Consider the following 18381-nt stretch of genomic DNA (forward strand, 5'->3'; position numbering starts at 1 on the left):
CTGTGGCAAGGGAAGGGCTTTGGCATGCAGCATGCCCGGGCTCCCACCCCAACACTTGTGGCTGAGACTCAGGGGTCTCTGAACTGTGAAGCAGATGGCAAGCTTACCTCCCAGGTGTCCCTGAGGAGTACCTGGCAAAGCATAAGTAATGCGCCTAGCGTAGAGGAATTAGCTGTTACTCTGGTTGAGGGTCAGCCCAACAACAGCGAACAAAGAAGAAAAAGACCCAGAAAAGGACATCCACTCTAACAAGCAAGGCATGGGAAGATCCACAATCATGGATCATCCATTCCTGCTGTGGGTGCAAGTTATCAGTAAAACTGTTTAACCGATGCTATACTTTTGCTACTTTGTTTTTAACCGATGCTCAGTGTACTTGCAGTCCCTAACTCTTCTAAACAATAGCCATAGTGGGAAGGGACACTATAACAGATCTCCCAAAATTGTCATTAACCAGAGCATACTTGCTCATGGAATGTCTCTATGACCTAATTCTAGAAGATTGCATCAGAAAGGTACTTTAAAATTCAACTTTCAATATTTGCCCTAGAAACAGTGACACTGAGTTCCTTGCCATAGTACCCATGTAACTTTGTTAATATTCGAAATGTCTCCAGATCACTGAAAGGTCTTTAATCATCAAAGAAAATGCCATTTTGTCAGCATATTATACTTTATAATGGAAGAAAATTTACAAGAACACTCCGAGAGCTTGGAAATCACAGGGAGGATGGAAAAGAGCACTGTACCTTCTAGTCAACCAGAAAATTCCCCTTGTTCCTCAGGCATTTGGTTGTCCAATGTTTTATGTTGTGTCTTTTTCTTGGCAGACTCTAAAAGAATTCTGCCCTTGGAAATAAAACTAAAGACATATTCCATTTGCTTTCTCTTTTCTTTTTGGTGCTGGGGATTGAACCCCGGGCCTTGTGCATGTTAAGCACACTCTACCAGCTGTCCCCCAGCCCATCTGCCTATTTTCTAAACTTCGTGTCCTCCATAAACATTGATAAACAAGCACCAACGTCTTCAAGATGGGCCTTGACAGCTAATAATGAACAGTTCTGACACCGCCCAGAGCTGCCTTAGTAAGTGTTAATTTGTATCAAACAGCTCCTGCATCTTAGAGACAGACAGGAAAGAAACTCTCTGTGGGCAAAGTAGTCAGGGACAGGCTAAACAGGTTCATGTTTGTGCTGTGTCTCTCCCCAAAGCCAACAGGGAAGCAAAAGTGGCCAAACGGGGAGCGGGGTGGGAGGGGAGATAGCGATGGACTCCATCGGATTCGCTCTTCCAAAGCTGCTTTCTTAGGGCATTCAGCTCACACCAAAAGCAAGGGAGGGGAACTCTTCACTTGAGATCATTCTTTTGGGGATTACCAGAAACCTGAAATTATTCCCCCAGATGGAAAAAAGGACAAGCAGACAGACAGCAACATCGCAAAGTGTTTAGCGAGGCAGACTACCTTTTTCTCACACCTTCCAAGTTTAGTTTGATAGCAAAAAAGAAGCGCCCACAAGCCTTCGTGGGAAACAAGCCCGGGGGTGAGTGAGCAGTAACTAGAAGGCGAGCAGCCCACAGCCCAGCGGCAGCAGACCTGGGCAGAACAGGCCAGGCTGCGGCCCGGCACCCTCTGGGGCAGCTCACCTTATCCTCTCCTGCTCTATGCTTTGAACAGCCTGGTCGCGGTACAGGACCTGGAGAATGGCCTCGAGTTCCAACTCCTTGAGGGAATCCAGATTGACTTCGTGGGCCATTTTCTCTCCTTTCCCTTCCACCCAGTTCGGGATACGTTTCACCGTCCTGCCCAAGGGCTCCAGCGTGCCGCTGCACCCCCACGTTCTCGAAAGAGCCCCGCTCCAATTTCATTGATGTCTCGCCTTGGCCTGGCACCCGTTCTCCTTATTTAACTGTGTCATACTCCTCAGGAAGAGAAACCTCCCAGAGGCTGTGTCTCCGCCGGAGTCACTGGGCAAGTGTTGTCACTGGGTTCCACCACAGCCTCTGCCGTCCGCCTGAGACAAGAGCATATCTCTTTCTGAGGTTTTGCCAGAGATTGTTATAAATTATGCATGACTCCAAGCAGATAATTTCTGCAAAGCAGAAGCAATCTTCAATCTAAAAAAGTTTACAAATAGCAGTAAGAAGGGTATCAATGACTTATAGAAGATAACCTTTCCTTTAACTTGCTTCCAAGTCAAAAAGAAAAAAAGAAGAAAAAAAAAAAAAAAAAAAAAAAAAAAAAAAAAAAAAAAGATCCTTAGAAGCCCAGTCTTTTCAATACCTATAGAAAAGAAAATAAAAAACAGCATTATTTTTCCTGGCTTGAGTATCTCTACAGCATTACTATAGAAGAGATCAAATGTTCTACACAGGCAAATCTTTCCATTTTCTGCTGCAGTGATGGTATAGCACTTAAAATTTTATAAATGAGACTTCCTATATTCACAACACCCTCACCTTCCAAAGTTTTTTTTAAATTTTTTTTCGTAGTTGTATATGGACAGCATGCCTTTATTTGTTTATTTTTATATGGTGCTAAGGATTGAACCCAGTGCCTCACACGTGCTAGGCATGCACTCTACCACTGAGCAACAGTCCCAGCCCCAAAGTTGGATTTTCCTAATATGAATATTTTATATTCAGTGGTCAGAGGTATAAAGGCCTATATTTGAGGCACAATCATGCATTACTTAATGATGGGATAAGTTAGGAGAAATGCATGATTAGCCAATTTTGTTACTGTACAAACATCATAGAGTTCACCTGCTGAATCACACATCTTAGATGGTCCAGCCTGTAGGTCATCTAGGCTACACAAAACATGCACATTGCCCCTAGGGCCACGACGAACAAAACCACCTGAGATCAGATCAAGTACCAAGGAATATTATGCAATCAAGAGATGCCCTAAGGGAACTGGATGATACCAAAGAATATTATGCAATCAAGAGATGCCCTAAAGGAACTGGATGAGATTGCCTTGGTGTTGCCATGGTGTTAAAAGGCTCTCTCTCTCTCTCTCTCTCTCTCTCTCTCTCTCTCTCTCTCTCTCTCTGTGTGTGTGTGTGTGTGTGTGTGTGTGTGTGTGTGTGTGTGTGTGTACTGGGGATTGAACCCAGGGCACTCAACCACTGAGCCACATCCCCATTCCTTTTTTAAGTTTAGAGACAGGGTCTCACTGAGTTGCTTAGGGCCTCATTAACTTGCTGAGGCTGGCTTTGAACTCGCCACCCTCCTGCCTCACCCTCCTGAGCTGCTAGGATTACAGGCATGCGCCACTGTGCCTGCCAACATGGTACTCTTTTACAGTGAACTTTTTTTTTTTTCAGTACTGGAGATTGATTCTGGGGTGCTCTACCACTAGCTCATCCACAGCCCTTTTGTTTTTTTATTTTTGAGACAAGTTCTCACTAATTTTCCAAAGCTGTCCTCAAACTCGCAGTCATCCTGTCTCAGCCTCCAGAGTCGCTGGAATTACAGGTGTGTGAAACTGCACCCTGGAAGCACTACACACACACACACACACACACACCAAACACTGTAAAATAATGATAAAAAAGCAAGTATAGTAAATGCATAAACCAGTAACTCAGGCATTTATTATCATTAGCAAGTCTTATGTACTGTACAGAAGTGTATGTGCTACTTTCATATGACTGGCAGAGCATTGGCTGTGTTTACACTAGCACCACCACAAACTCGAGAGTAGTACAAGAAGAATTTTTCAGCTCAGTTATAGTCCTATCAGACCCTCATGGTATACTACATGCAGCCCACTGTTAACTGAAATGTCATTATGTGGCAAATGACTGACTACAACATTCTAATTGAAAATACATTAGAGAAATGATGTTCTTGGCTGTTAGCTATTATTTTTTCAAGTAATAGCAAAACTTAAAAAAATTGTAATCAATTAGAGAAGCATGAAGTAGCAACACCACAGCCTCAATCCATCAATTTTTTATGGCTTTTAAGAGTTTTCACGAGGCTCCTTATCCCTACACATCAGGCCTTTTTCTGTTTAGCGCAAGTTGAAAGGTTTGCTGGATTTCCCTCTATCTAGAACATGTAGAAGATCAAATCAATATCCTTTTTCTGATGCTGTTTTTGTCATCACGCCTACGGGGATCCCTTAGTAACAGGATGGCCAACCCTCCAGGGCTGCAGAAGTGGCAGTCCCCTGGCCGGCTTCAACAGGAATCCGCATTACATTAACTTATGATCCTCAGCAAATTTGTGAATGAGGTTAACAGAGCCCTAAGGTATCATTCTCCTTAAGTAAAGGTTCTTAACTCTTCTTTAATCTTTGGTAGTCTGGTGAGGCCTATGTATTTAAATGTATAAAATAAAATACATTGGGTTACAAAGGAAATTGATTATACTGAAATCGTTTTAAAATTGTAACATAGTAATTTATGTGTTTGTTGATGCATGAAATCATAGATCTAGCAGTGAGCTAATGACAACCTTAATTTCAAGGAGGAGGTGGGTATAAATAATATTTTGAGATACCTACAACATATAATGTGGTATGAAACTGTAATTTCTAGTGGAGACAAAAGTTACAGATCTTGCCATGGTTTGTTGCCTATATTGATAATTTAAGGAAATGCTAAATTTAGTTAAAGGTTAATGAAAATAAAGATGTAATTTTTCCTGATTTATGTTTGTGGACCTGCAGGCTAAGGACTCCTGACTTAAGGGATTCCATAGTTGTCTCTCCATTGTAAAATGAAGTTAAAATTCATTGCTCACCCCAACTGCAGAGGTTTCATGGCTGGGAAAACCCAGAGCTCTGAGAGCGGACAGCTTGACCTCCAGTTAGGTGCCCTTAAGGACCTGCTCTCCAGATGCCACCTTTCTAGATGGCAGGAAACCACACAGCAACAATGCCTCTGGGTTCTGACCTAGCCTCTAGCACCTCTCTGTGCCAACGGGGACAAATCCTCATGTCCTCTTGGCTCCAGTTTCCAGATGAACAGGTGGAACTAGCAGATCTAATTCTTGAGTCTCTGGGAAAGAAGAAAGCAATAGAAAAGAGCATGTGACCAGGCAAATGGTAAGGAGCAAGTTATTCATGTCACCAACTTCTCCAGCCAAGTCTTCTAAATTTGCCCCTCAGTTCTTGCTCTCTACTGTACTGAACACACTGCAGATATTTGCTGATCATTTGTCTGATTCTCAAATATTTTAAATGAAGATTTTTTGTGTTTGTCTTAAAACACTGGATCTGAGCACTGTGCTTTCTTTTCACGTGGCAGTTTCTGCTCTGGTCTCATGCTCTTCAGTTGAGCAGAACCAGTTAGTACATCCTGGGCTGGTAATGACAGTGGCAATTATTTCCACAGGAGGGATCCGGGAACCCCCAGAGGCTCACTTGTCAGGTGTCCAGGTCTTACACATTTCAAAAATACAGGATTCAATGATCATTACAAAACACTACTCAATACGCAACCACCCCACGCCTGTCTCCGGATACTAGTGTGGGAAGTATTTTTAAGGGAGAAGTGGTAGTTGGGGTTCCCCCTTGTGGCCTCTCACTCCTAGCTACAGAAAAGTGAAAAAGTTAGTTTCCCCAGACCAAACATCTGAGCACTTAGTAAATATTTCTTGAGCCCCTCCCATGTGCTAGGTACTGTTCTGAATGCTTCAGAGACATGACTTGGCTGGTGGTTTATACCATCAACTTCTAACAAAGCTAGATGTGGCTTACAATAAGAGTGCATGGAGGGCCACCAAAATAAAGTCAGAGACACCAGCCGTAGAAAGAAAAGGAACAGCGGCTCCACCAGGAAGCTGGGGTAAAACATCGCACTGCACTTGAACACCAGTAAATATATCTCCGACTCTTTTGGTAGCCATGGCAAAAGATAAAAATAAAAACCTCACAAAGAAAATTCAAAATGGTGTGTATAGTTCCGATAAATTGAAAGAAATATAGGGCATCCTCGGGGTGTAAAAAATGAAGATATTTAGCGAGCCCCTAAGCAACTCAGTGAGACCCTGTCTGTAAATAAAATATAAAAAGGGACTGGGGTTGTGGTTCAGTGGTTAAGCACCCCTGGCTTCAATCCCCAGTCAAGAAAGAAAGAAAGAAAGAAGAAAAAGAAAAAAATGAAGAAATGAAGACAATCAGTTACTTCAAAGTGGCTTGACAAAAGATGCCAAACTGTGCTTCGTGTATCATTATTAGATTGATTTCAAGTTAAGGCCAAAGATAGAGTTCTAAATTGTTATTCCTTGAAACCAATTCAAACACAGACCAAGACGTGTTGCTTTCTGACATTCCAAGTTGACACAGGGACAAGGCTTAGAAAACGCAAGGTGTTACCAACCATCCCAGTGTGGTTACACTTGACTTTTGGAGACGCTGAGTCCAGTTTCTCTAAACATTCAGACTACAGATTTTGATTCTCACTTCTGCAAACCCTGTCACTTGAGGGCTTGGTGAACATCTGTAAGTAAAGCCTTCTATTGTTAGAAACAACATGGACTTTTTTTTTTAATCCTTGGAAGGTCCACTTCAAAAAAAGAGATGGATTTTTTAAATGATGCCACAGTTGGAGCATCCCAGGGCCATTTTCACTTAAGATTTAACAAAAGGCATGGTGGCCACACGCCTGTAATCTCAAAGATTCTGTAGACTGAGGCAGGAAGATGGCAAGTTCAAGGCCAGCTTCAGCAACTTCATGAAATCCTGTCTCAAAATAAAAAATAAAAAGGAGCGAGAATATGTTTAGTGGCAAAGCACCCCGAAGTTCAATCCCCAGTACCAAAAAAAAAAATGTTCAAAAGAGGAAAGTTTGGGTATTTTTGTTTTTGTTTTTGTTTTTGTTTTTGGTCACCAGTGGCCTCCTAATGCCCCACTGGCTCATGGCTTTGCTTCATTTGGGACTCGGTCAGGATCTTTCATGGGGAAAGTACCACATGCCCATTTTAGAAATATGTGGGTGTTTTTGTTGTCTCAGTGACAAAGAATTTTCTTGAATTCTAATACAATTGTTGACTCTCTTACCAGAAAATTAATTTAGGGGGAAAAAAGCATAATTTTCTGATAAAAGAATCTAACCCCTATATAAATGCCAAGTATATTTTCCAAGGTTTTAACATACTGATTTTTTTTTTTTTTTAGGAATGCAATTATTGTATGAATTGAAGGAAAACTACTTTTTTCACTCAGAACTTTAACAAGAATCATTGCCACTACAGAAGGACTCACTGAGGGCAACACTGCTTGGAGTGTTTGAACCCCTGAAGTCACACCCCAGCAAGAGTGCATGTACAGGCCTAGGTCACAGGATTCTGTGTGTGTGGACATGCTTTCCAAAGTGCTTTCCGTACAGACGTACATCTTGTATTGTTATTACTTACTGCCCTTTTATTTCTCCTTTCAGCACAATGACTTTGTACTATTACAGTTTTTATGTATGTGGGTCATACTATACACGGACTTAATTTCAGGAGAGTAAGAGGTGAACTACAAAGCATTTCCTGTAACGAGTGAGCATTGGGTCTTGTGAGTTGAACCACTGATTTAGAGGACCCACCATCCCTCAGGTCCCTTTCAAGTTGATGATATAATTCTCTTGTTCATTTCTTGATATCTTATTGGGTTTGCAGGAGAATGGGACACCGGGAAATAGAGGAATGGTTAGTTGTTGTTTTGTGTGGTTCCGGGATCAGAGACTTTGCTTTGAGGGTGAGTTTTCTTGCTTATGCAATAAATTCCAGGTCTGATTTCCATTACAATTGTAAGTTCAGAATTCCTCTTTCCATACAAATTGTTTTAATCATTTCAACGTTTCCACCCTCTTGTGCAAGTATTGGTGCTGGTCCTACACCCTGTTAGGTTGGTGCTAGGTTCTTACAAGTTTTGGGTCAACTGCCAACATGGAGATTCTGCTCCATAATCCCTCTTCCAAATCACTCAAAAACAATTCAGTAAAACCATTCTTGACTCATAGTCTACTTACTCAAGACAAGGTGCCCCTGGGAGACAATTTACTTATTTTCTAAAATTATTTAAAAGTCTTTTGATGATACAGCTTTCCTAGTCTGTAGCGGCTTCTAGGGTGGCAGATGAGTTAATTAGTAAGATGAATGGGCCCTTGATAAGTACTGAGAAAGTCGGAGATGATTCCATAGACCCCACAGGCTTACCGAGATAAAGCACGGGTTTGACCTCTGGTCACTTACACTAGCAGGAGAGTAAAAAGCACACTGATTTACTAAACATAGTCTTCAAAACATGGATAAAACAAATGCACCTGTCTCAGATGATTTTAATTTTCATAATGTTTTGGGGCAGAACGTGGAGGCGGAAAGAATTCCACGAAGATTAGTTGGCATGGTCTTTGCACTATTTTATGTCACCACATAAGGGCAGGTTTGTGCCTCACGCCCTTCTCAGACGAAGACCCGGGTGTGCCAATGACACTTCTAACACCAATGGGCAAGGGGGGACTGACTGCTGACAGGGCCCAGAGGGGCTGCACCCATTTGCTTCCACGCTGAACACAGAAAGTGGGAGCAGCAAGGGCTGAGAGGGTGGCGAGGAGGAGGAAGCAGACTCCCCACAACAGGACAAAAGTCTCCCTGCAAGGGCGACTCCAGCTGCCCGAGGTACCCAAGGGGCGGTGCTCGGCTCCCAGTGAAGCAGCCCGGGTCCCTATTCCTGCAATCCAACTCTCCAGCGCCCACCTGGCATCACGACCCTCTGCCCTCCAGCCTCTTCCCACCTCTCCATCCACAAAACCTGCAGCTCCCACGACGTGCTCAAGGCTCATCCAAGACCAGGCCTGAACTCCGCGCTCTCTTGTTTCCAGGCTCTTACTCCATCCTTCCTTCCGCCTGAACCTCATTTACTCTGAGCCAAAGAGGGTGACAGCCAGGAGATCAGGCCTTGGGCCTGGCCATCCTGTGAGTGGCTGGGCTGGCCGCTTACTGGCTATTTGGGTGTTGGACTTATCCCCAAATCAGAGTGAAGTGCAGGGCCCGCTCCTTGGAGCTGTGACGACCAAGCGTGCTGATGCAGACGCAGGTCCCGAGCGTGGAGCTGAGCGCCGGGTGCCGCCGTGCAGAGGTTTGCTGTCATCAGTCAGCACTAGGAAGTGTCGTCATTATTACTGCAGATCGATCAGAACCTAATTCAGTAAGCATTGACTCATTCAGGTATTCATTTCCTTCAGCGTGACCCTTTCACTTGGAATATTTCTCTCTGGGGACCCTGGTTTCCTTTCATCTCGTACTGGAGGGTTCTGTCTACTGAGGACATCAGATTTCGGTGATTCCCCATCACCCAGCCAGGGGGTACCTGATGTTTGACTTGAATTGAGAGAGCTGGTGATTATGGTGGCATATAGGTTTCCTAAAGCAGGAAGTCAAGCAGAGTGGGAAGTAAGGACAGTCAGGGAACAAGTAAAGGCTCATTTTGGAGAACCCCAGCCTTCGGAAAGCTGAGAAGGGTAGGGGAACCAGTCATTTCCTAGTTGGAAGGGAATTATTATGTTTTCTTGCTTTCAGACAGGAAATCACAATGCCATACACAGCTCAAATGATGAAATCTTAAGATCCATTTTTCTGTGATAACATTCATAATCTCACTCATTCAACCTATTGGTTGCATCCCACTCAGAGCTCAGAGGCCAGCTCCTCACGCCTCTGCACTAGATGCTGCCTTTGTTACAGCACTCCATTATCACTCACATTTAACAAACAGAAAGAAAGAAAACCTATACCACAGCACCAGTGAATGAAAAGTTTCCCTAAGTCCCTTAGAGAAGGGCCCAGCCCAGCCCAGTACAGCCCAGCGCTTGTTGGGGTCAGCCAGTCCCAGGCCAGGACTCCGACGTGTGCCCAGGCCAGTTGCCTCATGTCTGTGAGACCTCCCTTCCTCCTCTAGCAAGGGGAGAGAGATCCCTGCTTCACGGGGCTGTGTTGGGAACTAAGCAAGTCGCTCAGGGAGCCCCAGCACCAGCTGGGACCCAGCGAGCACGGCTCAAGTGCTTCCCCACTGCTTCTTCTGCCCCTCCAGGAAAGCCTATGAGAAACCAGGCCGTTTCTTCAGGATTGGTGGGAACACAGACAGCAGTGGTGGGATATTGCATCCTAAGCACAGTGTCCGCAGGGACACATCCAAGACCCCCAGTGGATGCCTGAAACCACAAATAGTACCCAACACAGTATATGTTACCTGCATACCTATAACAAAGTTTAATGTATGAATGAGGCACACCGATATAAAATACAACAGTTTTAATAATATAATAAAATTTATTTAAAACATGAATTGCGTATTGCTATAATTTTTTTTTTTGAGCCTGGGTCTTGCTAAGTTGCTGAGGCTGGCCTCAAACTTGTGATCCTCCAACTGTAGCCTCCTGAGTACCTGGGATTACACAAAACGTGTGCCACTGTGCCAGCTCTGTTTCTGGAATTTTGCATTTCATATTTTTGGACTGAGGTGTGCCCACAGGTGACTGAAATCATGGAAAGTGAAACTGCAGGAGAGGGGGCTACCCGATTTCTCTTTTGTCTTTAACCCATCATGGGTCTCCCAGGTGTGTCTGGCATCTGGACAGCATGATCAGGGGACTTAGTGCATCTGTTTGGCAACACAGATTTTCTTGGTCATCTGAGGACCAAGCACATTCCAGGTAGCAGGGACATGGAAACAGGTGAGACACAATGAACTCACACCCAGTGAGTTTTGAATTCAAGAAGCACATGTCCTAGCCAGAAAAATAGACATGAAAGCAAATCATAACACGGCAAGGTGCATGTAAACAGCCAAGGATCCACAGGGAGGGGGAGGACTCGGGGCAGGCAAGAGGCTTGTGTGTGGGAGGGCAGACAGGGCTGGAGGGACCAGGGAGGGCTTTCCAGGCGAGAAGCATGGGACAACTTGCCAGGGGATGGTAGTAATCAGGAGCCTGCCAACAACCGGCCACACTACAGCTGTGTCTCACCTGGTGACAACCCCTGTCATCTCTGCTTGTTTAAGTAAGTACCTGCAATGATTTCCCACAGCACAACCCCCTACCAAGGCGTTTTTCAGAAGAGCTCCATCCTTATCTGACACACGTCCTTATCTGACACACGACTGCATGCACTGGTGCTCTGGACGCTGGGAACGAGGCTGGCTTACTTTAGGCAGCCTAACAACAAACCTCGACTTCAGCTTTCAGATCTGGCAAGCAATGTACAAGTGAAGGAGAGAAGGACACAGGAGAACGAGAAAGGGAGCGGCCTATCTGCAGGCGGGACCTGCTCCTCTCACTGGTCCGCATTATCTCTGAGCAGGCAGCACCAGCTCAAGGGAGGAAGTTCCCCAGCCTCACTCTGCTGGAGGGAAAAATGACACCTCAGTGGAGATGCAAATGGTAGCAGAGTGTATTCCTTGAAGTGACCGTCACCACTGCTGGGACTTTCAAAAGAAACAACTAAGGACCTTCTCACGGCGATAAGGCAGAGCCTCGTCACCACGTCACACTGTCACACCGTCACTGATACCAACAGCACACAGCGAGGTCTTTCCAGGGGCTGCGCCTCCGCCGGCCCCCTCACCACAGCCACTTCTTCGAGCAGCTTTGCAGGTTCCCTGCAGCCGCAGTGCGGGTGCCTCATACGCAAGGGAAAAGCTGAGCGACTGAACTGACTTTGGCATTTTGCCAGGACAGCAAAAGAACACAAGCCTGCTGGGCAGGTGATAAACGAGGAGCAACTCTTGTCTCCAGTTCCAGCCCAAATTGGGCTCCCAGCCACAGCCTGCAAAGACTCAGTCTGCATAGGCCGAGATGAGGCGCGTGTGTCACCAGGAAGCCTGACCCGGGAGGAGATGTGCACTCCTAAGGTCCTGTCTCTTGTGACTTAGAGGTGGATTTCCTAGGCAGTGAGTGAGCCTGGGTGTTAGGACCCTTCACTTGGGAGGCCCCATCCAACCCCCATCCCTGATTCATACTGGTGTTCTTAAAGTCTCCACCAGGTACATGAGCTTTCCGTCCTTTTGTTTAAGTTTTAGTGTGTGTGCACTTAAATCCACACAGCCTGAAGTCCACCTGGGGAGGGGAAGGTCGCTGCATTTCACCACTGATTCGATGTAATCTTCCCATCCAGGTGGATTTCTTGCCACCCACACCACTTCCACCCAAAAGCTATTTTAGAATCAGTAAAAACTGAAATAGAAATCCATGACTTTCATGGCTTAAACTTGACCTCTTTTTACAGAAGGACAAAAGGCACACGCCTGTAATTCCAGCAGCTCAGGAGGCTGAGGCAGGAGGCTCATGAGTTCAAAGTCAGCCTCAGCCACTTAGCAAGGCCCTAAGCAACTTAAAAAGACCCTGTCTCAAAACAAAAAATAAGAAAGGGCTAGGGATGTGGTTAAGCGACCCTGAGTTCAATCTCTAGTACCAAAAAAAAAAAAAAAAAAGAAGAAGAAGAAATGAGAATTAATGTTATTATATTAATATTGATATTACTAATAACTATTGTTATATATTTTGTTATGCCAACAGCTATTTATTTAGTACTTACTCTGGGCCAGACAGTTTAAGCACATCGCATACCTTCTTTCAACTAATCCTCATTGCGACATTATGATGTAAGTGTACTCACTGTACAGATGAAGGGGGCGGGGAGAAAGGGAGAGGGAGAGAAAAGGAAGAGGTGGGGAAAGGAGAGGCGCAAAGCCTGGAGCCATTTACAAGACACTTACCTAAATTCACACTGCAATCTGGGTCTGTGTAACTCCTAAAGGTGATGCTTCCTTTAGGCAGAGAAGAAGTAACAATCTCCCACTGCCTTGGTTCAGTACTTTTTTTCTACATGAATTCTCGTTTCTTAATAGATCTTTTAATACGTAATGTATATTTCCTTCTGACAATCTCTCTGTTACCAAGATATTTGTTTGGGGGTCAGGGAAGCCTAGTTAAAAGAAATTTAAGTGAGGCCCCAGCTAACTTAATTTCTCTATTCTAAAATCATACCTATGTTCCACCTTCAAACTAGAGATTATGGATGATCAAAACAGTGTGACTAAGCTGATCTGGAGCAAGTGAGCAGCTAACTACAGGCATAAGAATCTGCAAGCCAAAAGAGAAGTCCAATGACACTCAGCCACCTTAAAAACATCCACACCACATAGTTTTGGGATTGTGTCTTCTGTTTTATGTTTTAAACTAACTCTGAAAGTCTCTCCTCCATACCACTTAGATCATTACCACATTTTAAAAGGATGTTATTCAATATAAGTTCAAGTCATCTTTCAACTAAGTTATTGTTGGCTTTGTTTCCCAGCTTTTCAATGCCATTGACGAGAGCCAAGTTACAGTAACTGTACAATAACTCCAGCCTCAACCTGCCCCACCCCACAATGACCTGCTCCCACCTAGACACGGACAGGCATCCTACCTTATCTGCTTCAAGGCAAGAGCCGTCTGGGCATGAGGAAGTCAGTTCTTAGAATAACTGACCTGCTTCTCTCTCCTTCCTGTCTGGCACAGGCTGAAACAGCACATCCACGTGGCCACCCTGAGAGCTTCCGCAGCTACTCCCCACATCACCAGGGACCCAGGCAGCAAAGCCACTCCGAAGCCACACCCAGGAGCCCTTGTGGGTCAGCATTTCACACAGTTAACTGGAGGAAAGGCCAAGTTGATTGATATTATGAAATATTTCACACTTCCCAAGAAACCCCCAGAGACCAGTGTTGCCCATTTGTGAGGAGTTTGACAGCATCTCAGAGAATAGCTGCTAACTCAAGTCTGGATTCATAACGAGACTGGCATGGACTTTTGGGGGGGTAAAATTTTTTGAAGTATATCATGCTTACAGAATTTTATAAAAGTCATAAACAGAGCTGTGGTCTGAACATCCCCTCCCAAACTCTTGACACTTAACTGCCATTGTGTTCACTGAGTTAAGTTGTGGGACTACTGGAGGTAATCAGGCCCTGGGAATTGCCCTTGTGAGTGGGCTGATGCTGTTATTATGGAAAAGGCTGTTAACTTGGGAGTGGGCTACCTGTGAAAAGAGTTTGTCCTCTCCCCTTCTGCAGGTGCTGCCTTCCACGACACAGCAGGAAGGCCCTTAGCAGACACCCCACCTTCACCTTGCACTTCCCAGTCTCTTGAATGTTGAGAATTAGGTTCCTATCCTTTATAAGTCACCCAGTTTCTGTTTTCCTGTTAAAGCAGCACAAATAAATAAAATACAAAATAAGACTGGGGATCTGGCTCAGTGGTCAAGTGCCCCCAAGTTCAATCCCCAGTAACATAAAAAACAAAAAAGAAAGAAAGAAAGAAAAAGGAAGGAAGGAAGGAAGGAAGGAAGAAAAGAAACAACATGAACAGCCCCTGGAACCCTCTCCTCACTGCTTCCCATCACTATCTTCCTGTCGTAACTATTACTAGGATCTAACACCATTGACTCACTGTTCTGTTTTTTGTGGAATCAAATAAATAAAGAAACCAAATCAAATAAATGGAATCAAAGGCTATTACCTCCTCTGGATCTGGCTTCTTTCAGCATTGTTTGTGAGATTCATCCATACTGTTGCATGTAATTATTCTCATTGTTGTATTGTATCTCATTGTAAACTTCTATATAAATTATTTGTTATATTGTTAATGGATATTTGTGTTTAGAATTTTTGGTTATTCATATTAGCTATAAGTAGCATTGCTACAAACATTTTTGTATAGTCTTTTTTGATGAATATTTGTATGTTCGGGCTTATTATGTGTCTGGAAATGGTTGCTAGGTCATAGGTTAGGGATAAGTTCCACTTTGGTAAATGCTGTCAAGCAGTTTGGTTTTCATTTTGTTATTTTGTTGTTGTTGTTGTTAAGTGGTTGTTATGAATTCACACTCCTATTGACAACATGTTCCTGTTGCTCTACATCCTCACCAACACTTGGTATTATCTGCCTTCTTGTCTATTCATGTGGCCATATAGTGATCTCACATTGTGGTTTTAATGTGTATTTCCCTGATAGTTAATATAGCTGAACAATTTGAATATCATTTTATGTGCTTATTGGTTATTTGGATACTGTTTTACTCAGCTTTTTCATTGCTGTGAGCAAAAGATCTGACAAGAGCAACATAGGGGAGGAAGTTTACTTGGGGCTCACAGTTTCAGAGGTCTCAGTCCACAGGTGGCTGGCTCTGGAGTTCTGAGCCCAAGGTGAAGCAGAACATCATGGTGCAAGAGTATGGTGGAGCACATGGCAACCAGGAAGCAGAGAGAGAGCTCCACCCATCAGGGACAAAATATAACCCCAGAAACAGGCTTCCAGTGACCTGTCTCTTCCGGCCACACCCTGCCTGCCTTCAGTTACCACCCAGTTAATCCCTACCAAGGGATTAATTCACTAATTGTGTTATAACGCTCATCTATTCATTTCACCTCTGAACTTTCTTGCATTATCTCACACATGAGCTTTTGGAGGACACCCCATATCTAAATCTTAATAGATATCTACTCTTATGTACAGTTGTTAAGTCTTTCACCTATTCTTCAATTGGATCACCTGCCTTTCTAGCATTGATTTGCAGAAGTTCTTTATATAAAGAATAGAAATAAAGTGTGTGTATATTTTCTCCCATTATATGAGCTTGTTTTTCTCATTCCTTTAATGAGTCCTTTTGGAGGTCTCAGACTCTCATGAGGTGAAGACTAATTGAAATGTGTGATTTTTGCCCAGTGAGCTGACAACTAAGCCTAAGGTGCTCTGCTTGCTTTCCTCATCAGTACATGAAGTTTACCTCAGCCATCCCTTTAGCTCCTTGGTTCTGAAATCTCATTCTTCTGTGGCCTTAGGATAATGACAACTTAAGATGGTGAATCTGGCAAGGAACAATGGTGTGTGGAGGGTGGGGTGGCTGCTGAGAGTTAGAATAAGTAGGGAAGGCTAAATTAATAGGGCAAGCTTTGGAGTGAGATGACCTGAGAGATCTTGGGCAAATCACTCAACCTCTCTGAACCCATCTCCTGGTTCCTCTTAGTTTTACAGTTCCTTTAACTCATTCAAAAATATTTGCTGTGTATCTATTAAGTTTCAGGCACAGCTACAGGGATTGTGGTGGAGGACCTCTAGACTAAACAAGTCCTCGATAATTATTAACTGCCATTTATGCTCTAGAATTACTGGTTTGTAGCCTGAGATGCTGAGTCAATCCATTTAGGAATATTTGGAAGAAAATGCTTTTGAAATGAGAGTCATTATTTCCAAATCAGCATCAGACTGCTGTAATAAATACCACATAATAGTGGCTTACACAGAAATGTATTGCCTCATAACCCTGGAGACTGAAAGTCCAAGGTCAAGATGTGGGCAGGGTTGGAGGCGCCTTTCTTCTGGATGCTCCTCTCTGTGACTCGCACGTGGTCATCTCCCACCCCCCCCCCACGTGTCTTCACAAGGTGATTCCTGGTGCCCAACGTGACCTGAACTTTTCTTTTTATGAGGATGTAAATCACTTTGGTTAAGGCCACAGATATGACTTCATTTATCTTCTTACCTTTTTTACAACTCTATCTCCAAATAAAGTCACACTGAGGTATGAACGTATGAATTTGGGGGGGGGGGGGTTGACATAATTCAGACCATAACAACAGGGTATACTAAGAAAATATTAAACATATTTATTTTTAAAAGCTAAAACTTAAACTTTACTAATGTTCAAGAAATAAATTTTTAATTGACTATATCATTTAAAAATAAACATACCTGTAGCATACATGCTCAAAAATTACTCCTGCTAGAGAGGCATAGTTAAAGAAGTTTGGAGACCTCTGAGCTAATGTATCAGGCTACAAGGGACAGCAGAGAGAGGAGCTGGCAGAGGAAGAATGTAACTGGGTGTTGAAATTGAACAGCTATAAGTCACACCAAATCCCAAAGTAAAGTGAGGTGACACATGGCTGGCAGCGGTTGAGGTCGATTAGCTGTGAAGGGCAGACTGGCTGGGCTGGTGACAAGGACAGGAGCATGAGGATGGACAGCATGATGGAATCACAACGGAGACCTTCAACATGCTATGTGTGTGGCAGGTGGCAGGTGGCAGCATCCTGGCTGTGTTACCGCAGGCGTGGCCAAAGACGGGTTGCGGGTGGTGAAATGTGTGGAGTTGGCATGTGCCACTCAGGAGCAGCACCTTCTTAGTCAGCCCTTAAGCCACCTCTCCCCCATCTTTGCTCTTTCTGGGTTGGGGTCCCAGGGACGTGGCCACAGCAGCCACAGCAGCAGCTATTTCCAGCTGGTACTGAGGTGTTTCAGTATGACAGTCCCCAGGCTTCTCAGTCCCTAGATTAGCAAGAAATTTCTCAGTGCAGGACTCTCCTTCTAGATGTGTCAGTCAGAACTTTATTTCCTTTCCCATTATACTAAACTCCTCAGACTTGCATGTTTTGACATTGGTCTTCCTTCCTTTTTCCCATCCTTGACTTAGCATGACTCCACGGTGCCTCTTTATAACACGCTCCTAGGCACAGGGAAAGAAAGGAAAAGGTCAAATATCCGCAGGATCAGATTTGGATTATGAAGGGCTGCAGATCTTAAACAGGAGAACAGCACAGCAAAATATTATTGATATTATTTGTTGATGTGACAACCTTTTGATTGCTATGATTATGTGGCCCATGCTTACTAAATCAAGGCATCGGCAACTCTAGTCTATTTCTACAGTTTGTATGTAAGAGACTTAACTGGAAGGGTAATTGCTGTTCTTGGGCTGGGGATATAGCTCAGTTGGTAGAGTGTTTGCCTTACAAGCACAAGGCCCCAGTACCGCAAAAAAAAAAAAAAAAAAAAAAAAAAAAAAAATTCTATGACTAATCTCAAATTGGAAAACCAACCCAAGATTCACTCGATGCACAGAAGGTAAATGTCATTCTAAAACATAGCAAAATGCTAGACATTTACGAGCAGTTATGAGTCAGAAGCACACTCTGGTGCTTCTGATGGACATCCTTTCTTGGAATATGGGAAGACAGCAGCTAGTGAATTGCCAAATGTCATATCAATGTTAAACTCCTTACTTCTACAGCCTATAATCAATTAGATAGAATATGATACCATATCCTGGAATTTCCCCAAGCATTACATTACATAAGACTAGAGAATTAAAACCCTCCTATTAACAGAAATCAGTTTTTAAATATTCTGTAAAGACCACATCTTAGCCAAGTTTGTAGCACTAATGAATGTTCTTTGATAGTTAAAATTGGAAAGTTGAAGTTGGGGGAAATGTTTTACAAGGCACACTTATATGCTTTCTGTTGATTTATGTGCACACTGGTGATCTTTAATTACAATAATGCTGAAGATACATACATTAACAATGCCCTATTACAGCAGCCATTTAGGAATGAGGAAG

At 43.7% G+C, this 18381-nt stretch overlaps 1 protein-coding gene across 4 annotated transcripts in view; it reads right to left on the reverse strand.

The window, feature by feature from the left end:
• Positions 1 to 13051, reverse strand: part of SYTL3 (synaptotagmin like 3) — a gene marked incomplete at its 3' end in the record, with an annotated part of 92435 nt that extends 79384 nt beyond the window's left edge. For 2 of the 4 annotated variants that reach the window (XM_079146771.1, XM_079146769.1), the window contains exon 1: positions 1645 to 2176. In XM_079146771.1, coding sequence (XP_079002897.1) covers positions 1645 to 1754 — 110 coding nt within the window. In that variant the 5' untranslated portion in view covers positions 1755 to 2176. Of the gene's footprint in view, positions 1 to 1644; positions 2177 to 6620; positions 6698 to 12715 lie in introns of those variants that run through there. The other 2 variants (XM_079146772.1, XM_079146770.1) reach the window with 2 other exon arrangements.
• Between the last annotated feature and the right edge of the window lie 5330 nt (positions 13052 to 18381).

This window comes from Sciurus vulgaris (genome assembly GCF_902686455.1).
Source record: "Sciurus vulgaris genome assembly, chromosome: 7".
Lineage (NCBI taxonomy): Eukaryota > Metazoa > Chordata > Mammalia > Rodentia > Sciuridae > Sciurus > Sciurus vulgaris.